Source organism: Pogoniulus pusillus, chromosome 1 (assembly GCF_015220805.1).
Source record: "Pogoniulus pusillus isolate bPogPus1 chromosome 1, bPogPus1.pri, whole genome shotgun sequence".
NCBI classification, from domain to species: Eukaryota; Metazoa; Chordata; class Aves; order Piciformes; family Lybiidae; genus Pogoniulus; species Pogoniulus pusillus.
The window spans coordinates 17057212-17078128 of NC_087264.1; the positions used below are offsets into that span (position 1 = coordinate 17057212).

The 20917-nt window shown below is 44.6% G+C and overlaps 1 protein-coding gene across 1 annotated transcript in view; it reads left to right on the forward strand.

Moving 5' to 3' along the window:
- The first annotated feature begins 1034 nt into the window (after window positions 1-1034).
- Window positions 1035-20917, forward strand: part of ASB2 (ankyrin repeat and SOCS box containing 2) — a 29437-nt gene continuing 9554 nt past the window's right edge. Inside the window, exons 1-7 of the mRNA XM_064142422.1 lie at window positions 1035-1279; window positions 2860-2964; window positions 7875-8041; window positions 9134-9289; window positions 10404-10649; window positions 12452-12623; window positions 18300-18861. Coding sequence (XP_063998492.1) covers window positions 1035-1279; window positions 2860-2964; window positions 7875-8041; window positions 9134-9289; window positions 10404-10649; window positions 12452-12623; window positions 18300-18861 — 1653 coding nt within the window. The remainder of the gene's footprint in view (window positions 1280-2859; window positions 2965-7874; window positions 8042-9133; window positions 9290-10403; window positions 10650-12451; window positions 12624-18299; window positions 18862-20917) is intronic.

Here is a 20917-nt window from a genome sequence, read left to right on the forward strand (position 1 = left end):
CTAGGAAATCGAGATGTAAACAACTGAGCACCCCACACACAGCTGCAGTGGGCAGAGACTAGATAACCAAGGGGGCTGGAGCGGGTGGTCTGGGAGGCTGACCCTTAGAATGTTGTGATAAGTTAACCTATGCACACCTTACATGTAACTCTGGACCCTCTGACTGTAACCAATCTTGAGCTGAGCACGCCTCTTGCTAGAATGCATATAAGTCACTGTATCACGGAAATAAAGTGGATTTGACCATCTAACCATATTGGTGAATAAAGAGTCATCTTCCCATAGCGCTCCACCGAACGTGATTCCCAACACACAACCATCAGTTTGTAGAAGACTTCAGGTTCATGACCTTGAACTTTTTTCTGTGAAAAGGAAAAAATCAGAAGTGAAACTGTGTCACGTTGCTCTCCTAGCTGAGCTCTTCAGGGAAGAGTTTTGCATGTCGCTTAAGGGATCTCCAGATAAGGTGGAAAAAATTACTCAATGAAGACACTTCACAATTCACGATGGAAAATCTACCCTTGGAGAAAACCAACAAACAGACAGACAAACATTTCCCTATAATTTTCTGCAATAAGAGCAAGAAATAAACCCAAATCAAACAACGAAAGATAGATCAATTTGTGTTCTCCTAAAGAAAGCAATTTCAAAGCTGTATCTTTTTATCTGATGGGGATTTTTACTTGTCTTTTTTTGTTTTTGTTGTTGTTGCTCTCTTCAGCTGTGGTAACCACAGTAAATAGATAAAAATCTACCTTGCTTGCAGCAGCTCCCTTCCTTTTTTTAACTACTGTGTAACTAGTTACTTCCCTGTGATAGGGAGGAGTTAATTCATTAGGTTTACATGTACATTTTGGTGTTCTCTCCCTGGTGAAGGACTTCTGAAGGGTTTTCTGGTCACTGTAGTCAAGAGGCAGAGCTGAAGAAAAAGCACAAGATAATTGACTTTCTTTTGTTTTTTTCATTTCCAGCTTTTGATGATCACAATTTTCTTTTACAGGAAAGAAAAAAAAAAGTTATAATAATACTTAAAAATGGCTACAAAAGCAGCAAATACTCAGAGACAAATTATTGGCTGTGAGGAATACAGTCTGTACAGTAGCTTGAGTGAAGACGACCTTATAAAGATGGCCATCCAGCAGAGCTTAGAAGAGGACCCCATGGGTCAGGCAGCCACCCAGAGCCACCAGAAGCCAATGGTGGCTGGTCCCAGTGAGGTGGCCACCCCTAGCCGTGGCAGCAATCACCACCCGCCCTACCACATCTACCCTTGGCAAAGGTGAGTGAGCACTTGCCCAAGTTCCACCATCTCAACAACCACCCAGCCTGGGAAGAGAACAAAAGCTTCCCCTGTAAAAACACAAGCTTTCTAATTAGCTTTGCTGAGTAGCTGCTCTTTTGAGTCTGTCATTAGTTTGAAAGCTGGAGTCTGCTATAAATCCAATGAGGTCACCAATTGATGCCCTTGCAGCAAAATGAGAATTTGCTTGATGTTGTCTGTTTTAAACAACAAATAAAACAAAAGGGTCACTGCTAGAAGCTTTCCTGAACGACAAAAGCCCTGTTGAAGCCAGTGGCTCCTTTTTCCCATGGGGGAACACTGTACACTGAGCTTAGGTTTCACCAGAGAAGGAACACAGCATCTGTTATGGGAAAACATAAGAGAGAGGCCTAAAATAGGTATATAAACCAGTGTGGGCTGGCACCTTTAGAAACTGCAGTCTTTAAAGGATGCAGTTACTGCAGATCAAAGTCTGACCTCAAGCACACTGCTTTCAGCCAAGAGCATCTCCAGATACCAAAGGGTGGTGGCATCCCCCTCCCCTGCAACGCTGAGATGTGGATTACAGAGACCTGCTGACAGTTTCAAACCCATTGTTCTCCTTTCAGTTTTTGAAAGGCAGATTTCTCAAGGAGGGAGGGAAGAGGTTACAAAGTCACTCCAAAAGCAAGGAAAAATATCCTTTGAAACTGATTTTATTTTAATAAGCTAGGAGTAACTGAAGGTTTTTTCCTACTGCTTTCTCGTAATTCCACTGTCCTCTGACGCTTCACTCATTACTGCCCGTGACTGTTTGGTTTCCAAGGGTGGGAAATTTGGGACAATCTGATGAGCAGTAAACATGTTTCATAGCTGCAGACTCAGGATACTCTACAACAGGTTTCCACCAAAGGTTGTGGCTTCTCTGTGTCATTACCATGGACTCGTACTGTCAAGTCTGCCACAGGGACCTGATACAGGGAAGAGTAAGGGCTTCCCTGGCCATTTGGCCCTGTTCTAGTTGAGGGTGCTCTGACACCTGCTACTTTGGCAAAAGGCATCATCTGCAGTTCTGTGCATTAACCTGTTCTGCCTTTACCTCAGCCCGGCAGCTTTTGACCTTCTACTACAAGGAAACCATTTGCAGCTTGCAGGTCCAGATCTGTATCATTGCTGAACTGTCCTGCCACCTGGGAGAGATGAGCTAGAAATGGATCTGGCATCTAGGAGACCTTGAGTCTTCCTCTGCCCTCGCCTCTGACCTGCTTGCGTGGCACTCTGGAGGTGATGAATGTCACCCCACCTCACCTCACGCCTGCTTCCTGTGTGGAAGTGGTAGGGTTAACCTCACTGCTGTCTTATATGGTCATTTGAATCCCCTGACGCTTCCTCAGAGGGCCAAAAATAATCCTGAGCCGAGCAAGCAGCTGAATGCAGCACAGAGCAAGCCGTGGCCATCTGCTTTTGTTCAAAGCCCTGAGCGGCAGGGTTTCTCACTCGGTCTCTGTGGGTGTGTGTCTTTGTTTCTGCCTCAACATGACCTGTTTCTCCTACTCGGAGTACTTCTCTTTATTTCATTCATGTCATCGCCACACCAGATTGGCAGCCCAGCCGAGAGGCCGTGCTCAGCCATCCAGCTCAGGGGCAGCCTGGGGGGTCAGGCGAAGGTACGACGGCAGCCCATTCAGCACAGCACAGCCCATGTAAGTGCCTCTCTCTCCCTCTCCTGCTTTCCTCTGCAGTCAAAACAAGCCCTGCTATCCACTCCTCCCCTGAACCAGCTCTTCTGGGTGGCAATGGTGTTTGATGGGGGGAAGTAGTAGTGTTCATCTGGTGATGGTCTTGCTAACACCTGCACCACACTCACTGCCTTTCCACTCTTCCTTCCAACCTTCCAGCCACCTTAAACCATGCCCAGGCTCTTGAGAGTGATCTACCTCAAACCTCCCTTGCTCTTTTCTCCCCCCTTTTCCCTCTTCATCCTTCCAGTGCACGTCCTGGGGACTCTGGGTCATTCAGTAGCTCTGAGGTGATACAGACAGCAGGAAAAGGATGTCTGTGATGCGGTTTATTTATATGTACTGGCTTCTGTATCAACACAGTTGTGAGGCAGGCAGCTGCTGGTAGTAGCTGCACTGGTATTATCTTATAAATGTTCCCAAGATGCTGTGCCTGATCCCAGAAATACCTGCACTGCCCTGCCATGCTGAAGAGGGCTGCAGGGGAATTGTACCCCGTCCTGCCTGCCCAAAGAGGCAATCAGCTTGACTGACTTTGATCATCCTGGCCATATTTTGCTGTTGGCAGGAACTGTAAATAAGCTCAGGTGAACACATTTGTGGAAGAGGAAAACAGATAGGCAAGGGGGTAGACAGAGTTCTGTCCCAGTGCTTTTAGGCAGTGGAAATGTGTGGATCATGATGGCTCTCTGTGGGGTAGAGTAAATGCATGCACCTGACTTTACTACCACAAGATAGGGAAGGCCTGCAGGCAGCACCTCTCTATATCCTGCAGAAGACATGTCCCTGAAGTTTGTTTTTTTTATCTACCCTGTCCAAATTCACTTTCTTTTATCAATATTACAAGTCCCTTCATGGATGCATGGTTGCAGTAACAACCCCTTCACCAGTCTTTGTTCCATCCCTCATTCATCTCTACAATGTTCTCCATCTCACCCTGCACCTTGGCTGATTAAGGCTCTGTCCCTGGCTCTCTACTGACATTGCCCTCCCTGCCATCGTGAAAACCTCCTTCTGCTGAGACATGAAGCCTCCCTCGTCCCTGTCACCTGCCACCTCCCTGTAGGCAGAGAAACTGCATCTTTCTATTAGGTTCTCTGCACATCTTAGGTGCCTCTCTGCTGTTCTGGGTTCAATGACTGGAGGGCAGGCTTTGCATCTCCATCACATAGCTCAGTAGAGTCCAGTCAACAAGAAGGCTGGGTAAGGCTGACAAATTAGGTCTTCCCTAATTTGTTCCTTCCCTAAGTTGTTGTTCCTTCCCTAAGTTGTTCCTTCACGCTGTCTGCATCTCACCAGGCTGCCAAGAAAAGGAGAATCCTGACCATTTCTGTGCTCCACTAAACCTCTCCTGCAGCACTCAGAACTGACCTCACCATATATCTCATCTGCAGTGAGCACTGAAATGCATTAATTCTAAAACCTAAGCTTCTTAAAAATGTAAGATTTAATCAAATCTTCAGACTTCCTCCATAGTTTTAATACTGATTTTCTGTGTATCTGATGAAACACAAGCAGAAGAAAGTGTCAGATTTTTATAACAGCCAAGTATGAGCCAGTCAGAAAACAAAGATTACAATAGAGAATCATTAAACTTTCTGTACTGATCTGGAATCTGCTTGGATAAAACATCCACAGTCTCGTCCAGCAAACCCCCTCATCTTACTCAGGAATCATTTAAGGTCAAGGAGCCCAACAGAAGTTTGCTTCATTCGACATCTGAGGGCTTAAGCAGAGTAGTAACTGATTCTTCACACATTTTCAACCCTGTCACAGATCCAAAGAACCCTCTGCTTTCACAGAGGTCTCAGATAATGTGATTCACCTTGCATCTGCTGTGTGCCAGCCCCGTTGCACAAACTCTTGCCATAACCCACCCAGCACGCAGTAACACATCAAGCGCAGTAACTCTATCGTGTGACCAAAACCTGAGGTTGCAGTAAGCAGCCCTGCTCGTGTAATATGAATCTTTGCACAGAACAGATGGTTTCATCAGCCTCCTGCCAGAGGTTTTTAAAGACAAAGATCCCCCACCTCCGCTTCTCCTCCCAGCCAAACATGCCGATGGTTGCTGTCAACTGACTTCAACACAATACTCAGTGTCAAATGCCTATATGAAAAGCTCTTATCTATACAACACTAGCAATTTTAGGTTTAGTTCCAGGGTACTCTAAATAATATGGAGATACAGCAGTGACCTTGGGACCTCAGCACAACAGTTATCAGAAGGCCAGTGGATTCCTAGTGGGTGGGCTGTGGACAGAAAGGCAGCTGCCTGCTCTAGCTGTTGTCTCCTCAGGAAAAATGCCTTGCTTTGTGTCCCATATCTCCCTTCATTCCACTGTTGCTATTTTTGTGACTGCTGTCCTGAGATCACTGCTTCTAGCTATAGAAGTGTCACTAAGTACTTTATCTCCTGGGAAATAGTGGTTTTTTTTTCCATTCCTTGGCATGTGTTTTGTTCACCTGTTCTGCTCCAAATGCTCAGTTTAACCTCACAGAAGCAGCTTGGTGAATTTTCTTTCAGTACCACTATCAGTGTTTATGATACAGATTAACTATCTCTGGGCAAGCTGAAATCAATGATGGGTGTGTGAGTTTCAGACTGATGGTCTGTCCAGATCCTGCAAGGTAATGCAATCCAGTGCAGCTCCTGTAATTGTACTAAATGCAGATATTGTACCAATAATCTGCTTTTTGAGGACTCCTGTTTTCAGCTGCCCATATTTTTCTGTCTCTGATCTCACTCTGTTGTGGCATTTTAGACCTTCTCCCATAATCAGAGTTTCTGGCTGTTCCCATTGTCACTGCCCTGCATGACCTTCATCACATGCTTTATTCCTCTGCTGAGACTCAGACCTCCCACCCCAGTCTATCTGCCTTCAAGGCTGCAAGATTTTATCTTTTTGAGTTAGTTCAAACCACAAACTTTCCCATGATTTCAAGCTTCTCATTAGAACTGGAAAAATACTTCTTCCATTGTAGTGTTTTCTGTGCTGGAGCTTAGCCATTTAGTGCCTCAGAGTGAGGAAGCAGCGGTTGCCTTCCAGCACAGCTGAGCAGGAGCGCAAGCAGGTGCTAGCACTGGAGAGCACAGGAAGCCACCGTGAACAAAGCTGCTCCACCACAGGCAAGGCTGCTGCCTGCATCTGCTGCAGGTTACCAGCTCCCTGCCTCTGCTGCACTGCGTGCAGTGGCAGATGGGGGCAGGAGGGAGGCTCTGCTGTAGGCACTGCTGATGGGTGACTGTCAGGCAGTGTTGTGACTCCCGCCGTGCGGGCACTCCCACAGCAGCTCTCGCTCTCTCTCTGCAGAACTGGTATGCTCAGGTCAGCCCTGCTCTGCAATTGCTTTTGCAGAGCTTGGAGAAATGGATTGGTGCCCAGAGTGTGCAGAATGCATGCTTGGAAAAGGAGAAGTCTGTCAGAACTAAAATCTCTTGTAGGCTGCAGAGTGGCATGAGGCACATTTCATGCTTTTTGCAGGCTCTCACACGGAGCTGCTGCTTGAAAGGTTCAGAACCAAGCAGCACTTAGCACCAGCTGATTTTCAGTGAAATACCATTTTAACACATTCCAGTGATTATACACTGAAGAGACTTTAAAATATTTCCTCCCTAATATTTTTTCACTTCTTCTATCTCCTTGCCCTCCTCCACCTTGTGGAACCTGACAGTGGTTTGCTGAGTTCAAACCGGAACACAAACTACTTCACCACATCCCAGTTGTGGTTCCAGAGGCCCCTGACTGTTGCAGTTATTTGGGGAACTGCTAACTTGGCTAAAAGGTTTGCAAGAGTGTACTTGTCAACAAAGCTACTGGGTCTGCTCCCAAGCAGTCTTCTAAAGACTAGATTTTCACAGGTATCCAACACCTGATGTGCCTTACCGGGACACTGAAGACACATTTTTGAAGGTCTGTAATGTCAGAAGTGCTTACAACTTCTGAAAAATCTAAGTCCTCAATGCTGAAGTAACAGCTGGGAGGCTCTGAGGCATGGTCATGGAAGACAGCTCAGAATTTAATTTGAGTGGGAGTTTGTTGGAGTTTGTTTAAGCCTCCTTGGCTTCAAAGAGTCCTGACCAGCACCCCTAATGTTCACGTGGTCGAAGCAGAGCTCTCCTTTCTTCAGAACTGAATTGGCTAACTTCTGAGAACAGGCTTGAGTAAGAGAAATAAGAAATATCTTTAAAATACAAGAATAAAATTTACTGAGAATTTCTGCTCTGGGGCCAAGGTACCTGCAAGTCCAATTTAACAGGTTTTTTTCAGGGATGTACAGGGGCAATTCTCTCCAAACCTGGTCTTATTTAAGAGATTACATATGAAACATCTTGTCACATAAGCCAGTAAATGGCAGGGTGATTTAAGTGTCACAAGCATGGGCACTTAGGGAAGCGCACAGAGCAGGGGCAGAGCAAGTCTCCTCCAACTCCAGATATCTAAAATGTAAGTGCTTGTGTCAGAGGTTAGTGACACCTTCGCTTCTGTATCAGGAACAGTGTGGCCAGCAGGACAAGGGAGGTTATTCTGCCCCTGTACTCAGCACTGGTCAGGCCACACCTTGAGTACTGTGTCCAGTTCCGGGCCCCTCAATTCAAGAGAAATGTTGAGGTGCTGGAACATGGCCAGAGAAGGGCAAGAAAGCTGGTGAGGGGCCTGGAACACAAGGCCTCCAGACAATGATTCAACTCATCTTTTGTGACTGGCCAAATTAAAGCCATAGCTCTAAAGGCTTGTAGCAAGGCCTTGTAGCAAGACACCTTAGAGACTGATACACTGATGCTGCTGGGGAAAAGAAAAACAGAAGAAGAAAAAGAGAAAGATTCTCAGTAACACAGAAAGCAATAATCAAGTTTTAATCTTGTTTTAAAGAGAACTTGATCCTGTAGTGGCAGCAATCAAGGATGGAGATGAAAATGCAGTATGCAACATGATGAAATCAGGAAAAGACCTTTCTGAACCTAATAAGGATGGCTGGATACCCCTCCATGAAGCTGCCTACTATGGCCAAGTGGGTTGCCTGAGCCTGCTGCAAAAAGGTCAGTGAAGTTACAACTAAATAGCTACAATAAGGAAAAGAAGAACATGAATAAAGTTTAAAAACACATTTAGAAGCAGCCCAGTCCTGTTCTGGGACTGCATGTGAAGCTTTTTTCCAACCTCTCTCAGTATATAGTGATCTCACTCTATTTTTGAGAACAGATTTCCAGACTGAAATCTCTAAAATTTAGGAAATTCAGGGCAAAGTGGTACCTGAATAGATCTTCACAAGCTCTGAATTTCTCACAGTAAAGCCTCCCAGCTCAGCTCTCAGCTGTTGTGATCTGTTCGGCTACCACAACAGGGCACAATTACCTCGCTTCCTATTGATCACAGAATGATAGAATCAACCAGGTTGGAAGAGACCTCCAAGATCATCCAGTCCAACCTAGCACCCAGCCCTAGCCAGTCAACTAGACCATGGCACTAAGTGCCTCATCCAGGCTTTTCTTGAACACCTCCAGGCACGGTGACTCCACCACCTCCCTGGGCAGCCCATTCCAATGCCAATCACTCTCTCTGTGAAGAACTTCCTCCTAACATCCAGCCTAGACCTCCCCTGGCACAACTTGAGACTGTGTCCCCTTGTTCTGTTGCTGGTTGCCTGAGAGAAGAGACCAATCCCCACCTGGCTACAGCCTCCCTTCAGGTAGTTGTAGACAGCAATGAGGTCAGCCCTGAGCCTCCTCTTCTCCAGGCTAAACACCCCCAGCTCCCTCAGCCTGTCCTCATAGGGTTTGTGTTCCAGGCCCCTCACCAGCTGGAGATCTTGGCACAAAACGCTTTGCTGGTGCCTGAAGGTGATTAGTTACTGTAATTTGTTTTCAAACTGCTACTGAAGAGAAGTTACTCAGCATCTTTCTGCACCACTAGTGGCCACAGCTGAACATTTTCATCTAAAGCAGTGGCTGATTTAGATACTTAATCCAAGTCACAGTAACTTCATAGTATATTCTTAACTTTGCTCATGGAAAAAGGAAATACATAACAAAAAACTCACCTGGAACTCCAAGGATTTTGAAGGGCAATGATGCTGCAGATACTTGTGCACTACCTGCTGTAGTGTCTTTGGCCTCAACATTTCTTCACAGCGTACCCTGGCACGATCGACCAGCGCACCCTCAACGAGGAGACGGCTCTCTACCTGGCCACCAGCCGGGGCAACCTGGACTGCCTGCTCACCCTGCTGCAGGCTGGAGCTGAGCCTGACATCTCCAACAAGGCCAGAGAAACGCCGCTTTACAAAGGTCAGTGCCTGCCTTTACAAGGGGGCTTTGATACCATGAGGGCAGAGATGCAGGATTGTTTGTACAATGTGGGGTGGAAACTCAGTGATTATCTCCCATTTTCTACCTCCTTCCAGCACTCCTCTCTTTCCTATGTCAGACCTACCATAGGATGATAGAATTGTTTTAGTTGGAAGAGACCTTTAAGATCATCAAGCCCAACTGTGACCCTAACATTGCTAGATCACCACTAAACCATGTCCCTAAGCACCACAGCTACACATCTTTTAAATGCCTCCAGGGGTGGTGACTCAATCACTTCCCTGGGCATGCTTGACAACCTTTCCATGAAGAAATTTTCCCTCATATCCAATCTAAATCTCCCCTAATGCAACTTTTGTCCTGTCTCTGGTTACTTGAGTGAAGAGACCAACTGCCACTTACCTACAACCTCTTTTAAGGTAGTTGTAGAGAGTGATAAGGTCTCCCTTCAGCCTCCTTTTCTCCAGACTAATCACTCCCAGTTTCTTCAGCTGCTCCTCACAAGATTTGTACTCTGAGCCACCAGGTTTGTTGTCCTTCTTTGGGCAGCTTTGTTGCCCACTTTTGAGATGCCCTCCAGCACCTCACAGTCTTCCTCATAGTGAAAAAGTATTTTCTTGTAGTGTGCTACCATACTTGTCTATAGAGAGCTTTATCTGCAGTCCAAGGAAACAAGATAAAGGTTTTGAACAGAATTTGGAAAGTGTTTGTGTCATGTGATTTATGCAACATCTTTGTTCTTCATAAATTATTTCCCACACCTTGTCAAATCCCTGTGTCACTGTGGTGTCCAGTTGGTACAAATGTGGTGGGCTGGATTTCCCTCAGTACCAGGCTTGGCGCTAGTCCTGCAGATGACACTTAGCCTCCTCCAAGTCCTGGTTGAGGACTGGCTTCACTGCCATCTCCTTTACAAGCTCCAGACAGTGTCAACTGGCAACAGCCTTGGCCTCCATATTGACATAGCTGGACTTCTGGTCTCACTCTCTATGGCTCAGTTGTATTATATTGCCTTGATACATGAAATTGCCACCACAACACACAGAATCTCTTCAAAAGCCTGTGCTAACCACATCTCTCTTTTCCAAAACAGCTTGTGAGCGCAAGAATGCAGAGGCTGCACGACTCCTGGTACAGTACAATGCTGATACCAACCATCGTTGCAATCGAGGATGGACTGCTCTCCATGAGGCTGTCTCTCGAAATGACCTGGAAATTATTGATATCCTTGTGAAAGGAGGTGCCAAGATCGAGTCTGCAAATGCCTATGGGATCACTTCTTTATTTGTGGCAGCTGAGAGTGGGCAGTTGGAGGCTTTGAGGTACCTCGCAAAATGTGGTGAGTACAGCTGTGCTATTACACACCTTTACTTACTTCAAAGTTCCCATTAATTCTTCCTGTCTCAGGCTTTCTGTCACTGAAGACAAAACTTAGCTGGCAGAGGTGTTGAAACCTGTTGCTCCAGGTGGCTGAATCGTGCAAGGTCTTTCAGAGAGCATGGTCTAGACACATGCACTTCTTTAGTGAAACCCTGTTGCTCCAGGTGGCTGAATCATGCAAGGTCTGTCAGAGAGCATGGTCTAGACACATGCACTTCTTTAGTGAAACCCTGTTGCTCCAGGTGGCTGAATCATGCAAGGTCTGTCAGAGAGCATGGTCTAGACACATGCACTTCTTCAGCATTGATTCAAGGTCATCTACTATGGGAGTAATACGGTGCTCTCTAACCACATTGCCTGACAGCTTCAAAACTCATGTTGCTGCACACATACAGCCTAAAATCCAATCAGTCATAGAAGAAAACTGTAGGTTGTCATATATGGCAACAGCTGAATGTTAGCCAACCCCATCTGCTCATGAACAGGTGCTGTGATGGGCAAGGTTAACTGTCCTCCACTAATGAATCCTGATGAAAACAGAGAACTACTATTGTCTAGTTAATGGATTTACACCAAGAAGAAGCAGACTCACTCTCTCTATATGCATATGCTTAAACATATAAACAGCAAATTTGATTCTAGTTTAGACTAAACCTACCATTTACTGCTCCAGCCATGTAAACAGCTTTACAATAAGCACCACTTGCTTAACTACTATTCTGAAGCATATTTTATTTTCACTGAGGGCTAACAGCTTCAGTGTAGGTCAGAGATGGCTGCTGCACTTGTGCAACAAGAACTGAACAGCGATGAAGGTAAGAAAATCTTCTAAGGCAGTTAGTATGGCAAAGAAATATCTGAGAGTTGGGGAATAAAATATGTGTTCTACTGTCCAACTACCATTGTCAAGTCAGTTTTATTTGACCAGTTAGCCCATCATACTGCCTACAATTTTAGAAGCTAAGCCAGAATGTGATTTGTGTTTCAACTTAGATAGATATTAAGATTTCCTTAAAGTTCATTTTTGAGAAAAATACACAGGAGAAAATCCAATAAAACTGTCCAATTGTTTCAAGCCTTAAAAAGCTTCTCTGAGAATCCCAGCAATGATATCACTGCATTATTACAATAAGCAGTGTTCATCATAAAAAGAGTTTCATTTCTTTTTCATTAGGAACACAGGCCTGTGTTATGTTTTGTCACTGCAATTCTCCTGATTCTTCCAGCTATAACATTTTCAAAGGGCCAAACACAACACAGATGTTTTACTTTAGGGTGAGAGCACAGGGAAAATGTTCTTTTTGGCAGGGTGTTCTCATGATCAAACGGGAGACTGATTGGCTTCTTTATTGGAGTTTAAAAGCAAAACTCAGTGAACTGTTATTGCCACTTAGGATACATATTGCACAGCCTTCCTGAGGACACCATGGTACAGTATAAAGCAGGTGAAACCTAGGCTTTCAGGCCATATACTTCTAGCACAGAAAAAGCTACATTCCAAGGTGTGGCCAAAAAGTAGTAAGTCTTCATTATTTGTTATGTTTGCATCATATTAAAAACCAGTGGAAAACTCTGATATCACTGGATACAACTGATATGACTTGATCACATCTGGTATTACCTCGTTCACATGATACTGCCTCATTGACATCCAGCATGTTTTGTAGTTCAGTGTCACAGAGATGAATGTGCCCATTCTAAATACATTCCTTCTGTCTTATTTTAACCTTTTGGTGCTACCAAGATTTTCCTTCTTCCTAGGTGCTGATGTAAATACTCAAGCCAGTGACAATGCCTCTGCTCTTTATGAAGCCTGTAAAAATGGACATGTACATATCGTGGAGTTTCTTTTGTCCCAAGGAGCAGATGCTAACAAAGCCAATAAGGATGGCCTGTTACCTCTTCACATAGCAGCAAAAAAAGGGATTTGCGAGTAAGTTGTAGTTAATTTCATAGTTTCCTCTTTTAGACAACAATCCAGAATCTTTATTTTAAAAGAGAGTTTAATATCTCAGATCTAATCCTGAGCATTGTGAGCAAAGGACCTGCAATCTGAGAACAAAATGTTCCACTTGCAGAGCTTGGGTTGAAAATTATGAACTGAAGAGTGTGTTTACAGGTGGTGTGATGGTTTGGGTGTTACCCACCTTCCCTCACTTAAGAAAATCACCCAGACTAGACTCAGCTGATCTGGAAATTAAAGAATGAAGCTTTATATTTACAGCTTAGCACAATATACAAGCAGATATTTACAGTATTTACAGCTATATACAGAAATATACAAGTTTAAAAGTAATACAGAAATACAACAGCCCTCCCAGAAATCAGAGACCCCAAGCAGGGCTCCCATCCACCTTTCTACCTCCTCTCCACCCCTCCACCCTGTCCCAGGCTTTGCCTTATGTTCAAGCTGAGTTTGGAGAATCGGCCAGGGGGGTTAGGAAGCAGACTTATTAGTTAGGCAGCAAGTGAGAGAGAGAAGCGCATGCAGCCCAGATCCCAAGAACAACTCCCTTATCTATATTTATGTTCTTGTTTTTATACATCTCAGCAAGCCAATGAGTGAAGTAGACATCACCACTGTTTCCTTTTCACAGCCTATAATCTAATTCCTCTCACTAAAATATCCCAGCTAGGCTCAAACTAGCACAGTTGGGATAGGCTGGGCAGGAATGTGAGGAGCAAGATTCCTTTACCTTTGCCAACATATCACCTATTACAGCTGAATAACATCAGATGTCTTGGAAGTAGCTTAAACTGAGCTCCACAACATATCATTGAGATGGAATTAAAAAGCATCTGTGTGTGAAGGGGTTGTGGTGTTAGACCTCAATAGCTACTGCTACATAGTTTAAAATAATTTTCCTACATGAGCCCACAGTGACTTTTCTGCACAAGCAGAATATGCTGCACTCATCTCTGATCTATGCAGGTTTTATTAACAACAATTCAGATACTGATAGGAGGAAGTGGTTAAATGTCTCTCTGGGGCATTAGTGAGATTGCTGCTAGAATGCAGTGTCCAGTGCTTGTATCCTCCCTTTCAGAAACCTTTCAGGAAATTGGAAAGCCTTCAGAAAGAAGTACAAGAATTACTCATGGTCTGGAAAATATACTTTATTAGACAGTAAATTACTCTTAAATGTAACATACAAGTACACAGAGATGCAATAGTTTGTTTCTGAAATGAAATGTGTTTAAGATAGAGCTGAGCACATTCTTTAGGCAGTGAGAAAAGTAATTAATAGATGGGCACAGAGGAACCAAGTAAGGTCCAACAAGGACAAGTGCAGAGTCCTGCACCAGTACAGGTTGGGAGGTGATTTTCTGGAGAGTAGCCCCGTGGAGAGGGACCTGGGAGTGTTGGTGGCTAACAAGTTAACCATGGCACAGCAATGTGCCCTTGTGGCCAAGAAGGCCAATGAGATCCTGGGGTGTATTAAGAAGAGTGTGTCCAGCAGATCAAGGGAGGTTCTCTTCCCCCTCTACTGTGCCCTGGTGAGACCTCATCTTGAATACTGTGTTCAGTTTTGGGCTTCCCAGTTTAAGAGGGACAGGGATCTGCTGGAGAAGGTCCAGCAGAGGGCTACGAGGATGATTAGGGGTCTGGAAAACTGCCTTATGAAGAGAGGATGAGAGACCTGGGGCTTTTTAGTCTGGAGAAGACTGAGATGGGATTGAATAAATGTTTATAAATATCTGAGGGCTGGGGGTCAGGAGCGGGGGGACAGGCTTTGCTCACTTTTACCCTGTGATAGGACAAGGAGCAATGGATGTAAGCTGCAGCACAGGAGGTTCCACCTTAACACAAGGGGGAACTTTACTGTAAAAGCCACAGAGCACTGGAAACAGGCTCCCCAGACAGGTTGTGGAGTCTCCTTCTCTGGAAACTTTCAAGGCTCATCTGGATGCATTCCTCTGTGACCTGAGCTGGTCCTGCTCTGGTAGGAGAGTTGGACTCAATGATCTCTTTGAGTCCTGGGTAGACTTACCAGTCCTTCGAAGCAGTTTATAGGAAGGGGAAAAATACTCCAACGTCATATAATGAAGGACATCAATTGGAAAGATGCTGTCTAGGGATGGGATTGTTATACTGTCGTGTGTGTAATGTTTAACTATCTCTTCCAAGACATGGGACATACTCAGCATGCTTCTGAACCTGACCTCCATAGCATTTACTTCTGATTCTAGGGCATGTTTTAGCTCCTGCCTTTAACTTCTCCCTGCTGGACGGGTGAGTGGCCCATACCTATTTTTGCAGGACAGCCACATCTTGCATTGACAGATTCTGTTGGTAACTGTAGTGAACTCTTCTGGCATTTTCTGTCAAAATCCTTCCAGCAGTAGCCAAGAGAGTGCATATCCAGCTGCAAAGATTGTTTCTGAATAATAAAACTAGCTTAGCAGACAACTGCTAGAGCAAATTGTTATATATTTCACTGTCTGAGCAATTAAAATCTTTGCATCACTACACTGTCCCATAGCATCTTTTACTCTAGAGTTTACCTCTGCTTTGGAAACCCAAAGCTTTTTATGCCACTTGAATAGACTTGAAGTTAAAATTTTCTGTAGCTGGGGTAGACTTGCCTCTTTGTGCAAGCTGTGCATTCTAGAGGAGAATTTATCTAACAGCTTACAGCATGTACATGAGTAGTCTGCATAGACTAACACAGGCACGACTCAGCATTTTCTCTGGGGTTTGAGTTACAAAGGCATTTTCTTGATAACAAACACAGTTTCTATGAGAAGTGTGCCAGAGACAGAACCCATCTCCAGTTGCCCATTTTCAAAGAAGTTCATCTGAAAGCACAAATGGATCGGCTCTCTGAATCTTATTCTCTCCTGACCTGGAACAAAACCTACATGGAACAATCTGCAACCCAAGTCCATCCTCAAGTTATAAAAGAAAGGACCTGCTTCAGATCTCACATATATGAGACAAGAATCCAGCCCAAGCACTGAGTTGCTTCACTTGTAAAAGACTGAGCACAAATTTTGTTCAAAACTGCTGCAAACTAAGTGAAGAAACAAAGAAAAAAAATCTTTTATAAATATTTATTTAAATGACAAAGCTTTAGCCCAACTGGCTGATCATTCTTAATTCCTTTGGTATTCAGTAAAATAACACCCTTCAGGGTGACCTCTTTGTATTCCTGCAGATTTAACACGTAATTCTGCAGGAATTTTGTGCTTCAACGTTTTGCCAGAGCATGGAGGCTCCCTACCATCAAAAAGCTGAGACTGTGGTCCCAAGGCTCAACTGTCAACTCTTGTTGCTTGATGTTTGTTTATTTTAAATGACACCTTGCCAATATTGACCTGAAATTCATAAGGGTCATCTCATCAGCTGTAGGCAATCACAAGCAGTGGTTTAACTCCTTCCCCCTCAGAACTGAGATGCTTGAAGGGAAGACTTTGTGAAGGAAGGGCAGATTCATTAAGCAAACAGAAGTCAGTAAACTCTTGGCACACTCAAACAAAGGATGTTCCGCCTCCTCCATATCATTTCTCACAAATAGAAATCACAGAAGCAGGTGTCAGGGATAAGTGGAAACTCAGCACCATTTTGAAATGGCACATGAAGCTCAGCCCTGTGACAGACGTGGAGTGTGGCCTGGTTTGTCTGGCCTTGGCTGCCATAACTTGGGATGCTTTTTCCTCTAGACAGGTGGGAAACAAAGAGTTGGAGGCACTGTATTACTGAACCAATCTGCTTTGGAGTATGAGAAACAGAGACAGATTCAAACCACAAAACTGAACCCTGATAAGAATTTCATGCTTCTTGCTTTTCCTCCCAAAATAAACCTGGGCTACAGGGAATGTACTGAGATCTAGGGCATAGCAGCATTTGGATACAGAACCCGGTGTGGCAGCCCTGTGATGAGGTTCGCGTTCCTCTTGCAGACAGAAATGATGCAGTGCCTCTTTAAGTCAGATGTGAAAAGCTGGCTGAAGCACGTATGCTGGAAAGAAAGAACAAAACAGATCCTTAAATCTTCAAAACAGTTGATCATGGGATGACTAATGCTGATACTTGGCATGGTGTCCTCTCAGTACTCTGTGCCCTTTTTGTTATTATGGCTTTTACAGAACATTTGCTAATGATGAGAAGTTGCCAGCTCACCAGCACCAAAACCTCCTGCTCCCTGGCGAGCCTTACAGTGCTAGAAGATCAGCAAAGTTGCTTGGATCAAAACAACTCCATGCTTAATTCCTCAAGATGTTTACATCATTTTAGAAGTCTTTTTGTTTTAAAATAAGATGTAGAAGTAACCTGGAGACATCAACAGTCCATCTTGTAAATAGGAACATGACCCTGTAAAGTGTTATGTATCTTCAGCTCTTATTTCAGCTCCTGGAAGTGTTGAAGCTCAGTCTTTCACATGATCATTCAGTGCATCATGGACAAATGTGTTCCTGAGACTAGCTTATATTTGGGTTAATTCACTATGTAAATATATATTTGAAGGCCCAGTGCTGGGGCCAGCCATTGTAGTCAAGCTGAAGGTATGCAGCAGTTTAAAGGAGACCTGCTACATTCTAGGAAACTGATCTTTACATGCTTCTGTGTTAAGAAACCTACTGACTGTTAGACAGAGGAATCTGCACGGGAGAAGAAAGAGTGAGAGGTGTGCTTAGCTTGCTGCCTCCCACAAGTCCCTTTTTAGATATCCCTCTCTCCACAAGCATCATGTAGTGAGCAAGGGGATTTCCTGAGACAGGAGGCAGACTCAGGTTGGAAGTTCCATTTCTCTTTCTGGAAATGGCTTAAGCTGACTTGTCTGCATGTATGGAATCAACATAGTGCCTTTGGCTAAACCAAGCCAACTCCATGAGCAGGAAATGAGGGTTTAACCCAAGGGGCTGATCATGTGTGTCCAACGACACCTATGGAGACATTAAACTGGTTGTGGATTTGTGACTGCAGAACTCCTGTACATCATACACTTGAACTTTTCTATTACATAATGATAACACCTTGGTGTATGTTGCTGTGTTTAAGGTCACATCACACGTTCCAAGAGCAATCTTTGACTACTGGGGTTAGAGACTTGGCTGTACATTTTTTCTCCCTGGGCTAAAGCATGGGAACACGTCTGGAAAGTGTATTTATTTCTTTTTATGCCCTCTCCTAATTATATTTTTTGCTCCCTGTGATCTGGGATGGATGTTGACAGCCCTGTGGATTTGCCACAGCCAAAAGCCACACAGTGAGGGCTGTGGATCAATCCAGGGCAATAACTGAATTGTAAAATTGCTCAAGGAGGCCTGGGAAGAAGATGTGTAGTTTATTCTAGCTAAGTCCTGCAGAGAAAGGTTTGGTGCCAAGCAATCCCAATGGATGTGGGGAGATACAGCCTCTCTGCTGGCACCATAGCCCAGAGGCTGCGCCCCTGTTGCTCCAGTCCTACCCAGAGCACAGTGAAGATGCAGAACACCTAGGAGATCCTGTCTGTCTGCCAGCTGGGCTGTGAAAGAGCAATTCCTATACCCAAGGGAGCAGGCTCTTTCTTATGGTTACAACCATACAGCTACACTTTGCTCTATGGTTGTAGATCTTCTTGATCCCCTAGAGCTCACCACCATTCCCTGACTCTCCACCTGGCAGGATTGTCTCCATGCTGATCCCCGTGACCAGCCGCACCCGCATCAAGCGCAGCGGCATCAGCCCACTGCACTTTGCGGCTGAACGCAACAACGACGACATCCTGGAAGAGCTGATTGACGCTGGCTACGATGTCAACACCACCCTCTCTGATGAACGCTCCTGCCTTTATGAGGACAGGCGCACCACTCCGCTCTATTTCGCTGTTTTTAACAACAACATCTATGCCACAGAGCTCCTGCTGCAGGCTGGAGCCAACCCCAATGTCGACCTCATTAACCCATTGCTCATATCCATCCGCCACGGCTGCTTGAAGACCATGAAGCTGCTTCTTGACCACGGAGCAAATATTGATGCTTATATAACGAGCCATCCCACCACATTTCCAGCCACCATCATGTTTTCTATGAAGTACCTTTCCGTGCTGAAATATCTCCTGGATCTGGGATGTGATGCAAGTTCCTGTTTTGAGTGTCAGTACGGAAATGGACCACATCCTGCATTAAATTACAGACGGGACAGACTTAACGAACCTCAGCTCTCCAAGGAGCCAACCGTAGTGCAGGTAAGCACTGCCTAGTCCACCTACAGTACTTCTGAGGGCATCTCCTACCCATGTATCTCAATAATATAAATGTATTTTTTCCCCAGCTTTTCTGTGAAAGATTACTTTATTCCTACTTAATTTACAGAAAGAAAAAGGCTCAGTAAGAGTCTGTGAACGTTCCAAGTCCACGTTCAATGGCAGAATGATGATAGGCAACAGCTTCTATGGCCCTAGCTTGAATTTGCTGTGAATTACAGCCATCTTGACAGCCTTGCAGTCGGATCTACAGCATTCTTTTCCCCACGACCTGAGGTGCCGGGATTCATGAAAGGCAGTGTTATGTGGGTGGAAGAATATGGGAGGTACCATATGGACAGTACAAATCTGCTTATTTTATTAGCTGTGTAATATTTGGGTTTGTCTGATGCAGAAGTTATCTCCTGGTTACGTTAAAAATGTCTAGTCCTTCACTTTCAGAGAGAATCATAGAATCAACCAGGTTGGAAGAGAACTCCAAGATCATCCAGTCCAGCCTAGCACCCAGACCTAGCCAGTCAACTACACCATGGCACGAAGTGCCTTATCCAGTGGTTTCTTGAACACCTCCAGGGATGGTGACTCCACCACCTTCCTGGGCAGCCCATTCCAATGCCAATCACTCTCTCTGACAACAACTTCCTCCTAACATCCAGACTATACTCCCCCTGGCACAACTTGAGACTGTGTCCCCTTGTTCTATTGCTGGTTGCCTGGGAGAAGAGGCCACCCCCCCACCTGGCTACAATGTGCTTTCAGGTAGTTGTAGACAGTAATAAGATCACCCCTGAGCCTCCTCTTCTCCAGGCTAAACAGGCCCAGCTCCCTCAGCCTCTCCTCATAGGGTTTGTGTTCCAGGCCCTTCACCAGCTTTGTTGTCCTTCTCTGGACATGCTCCAGCACCTCAACATCTTTCTTGAATTGAGGGGCCCAGACCTTCAGAGTAAACTAGTGAATGTAAATACATGCTGTTTCTGAGTCTATTGGATAAACAGCCCTTGAGAGAGAGCATAAGTAGTTATATTAGGTATATGGCTGTCCATTATATTTGAAATTTTCCAAAAAGATTGGGAGATTTAGTTCCATGACTTCATATTTTCAAAGCCACTCACAGATTTTAGATAGCCACATTTTATATATGTATCTTTGCAGCCCTTTCCAAAGCACAGCTGGGCTTAGCTTCTATTGTGATGGAATTAGACTCTTAGACCCTTACAGGACTTTACAGGGTCTCAGACTGTATCTTTTCCTGATCTCTGTATGTTGACTTCTTCTAATATAGCTCAAACAAAATCTCCAAACCAAAACTGGAGTCTCCCTCTCCGGAGATATTCAAACCTCACCTGGATGCATTCCTGTGTGATCTGGTACAGGTGATCCTGCTCTGGCAGGAGGGCTGGGATAGATGATCTTTCAAGATCCCTTCCAACTGCTAACATTCTGTGATTCTGTAATTCAACATGCAACACAGAAAGGAAGTTTTGCAAATAATTTGGGAAGAAATGATTCAGCTTCTACCTAGTTTAAGTGTACCTTTGAAGGATTCAAAAGAAAGTGTCATTTGGCCCAAAGAGATGGTCACCAATAAATGCTCTTTGGTGATGGAAAGAATAAAGGAAGCCACCAAAAGATCCTAGGAAATCATGACCTTTGAGTTGGTCTTGTCTTCCAAAAGGCTTCACTTTCCAGTAACATGTCTGGGAAACAATCACAAAGAAATTTTAGAAAGAGGACTTCCATCGGAAGAATCACTTATCCCAAAGAGAGCTTTCTCATTGAGAGTGTTTGTCTCAGCAGAATTGCTGCAAGATAACACATTTTTGTCAAAGAAAAACTAACAAAAATGTATCATCTCTCATTCTTGAACCTTGATTTGTTAGCATGTAGAGTGAACAAAGGGCTGGAATTTCAAGGCAAGAAGAGAGGGCTTGTCTTTAGCCCTCTACGGTGTCCTAGGCACTCTGAAATGCTCCTCTTTTTCCTTACTCACATTATTTCTGTCTGGACATCACCTAGAACTAGTTTTAGTTTCTAACAA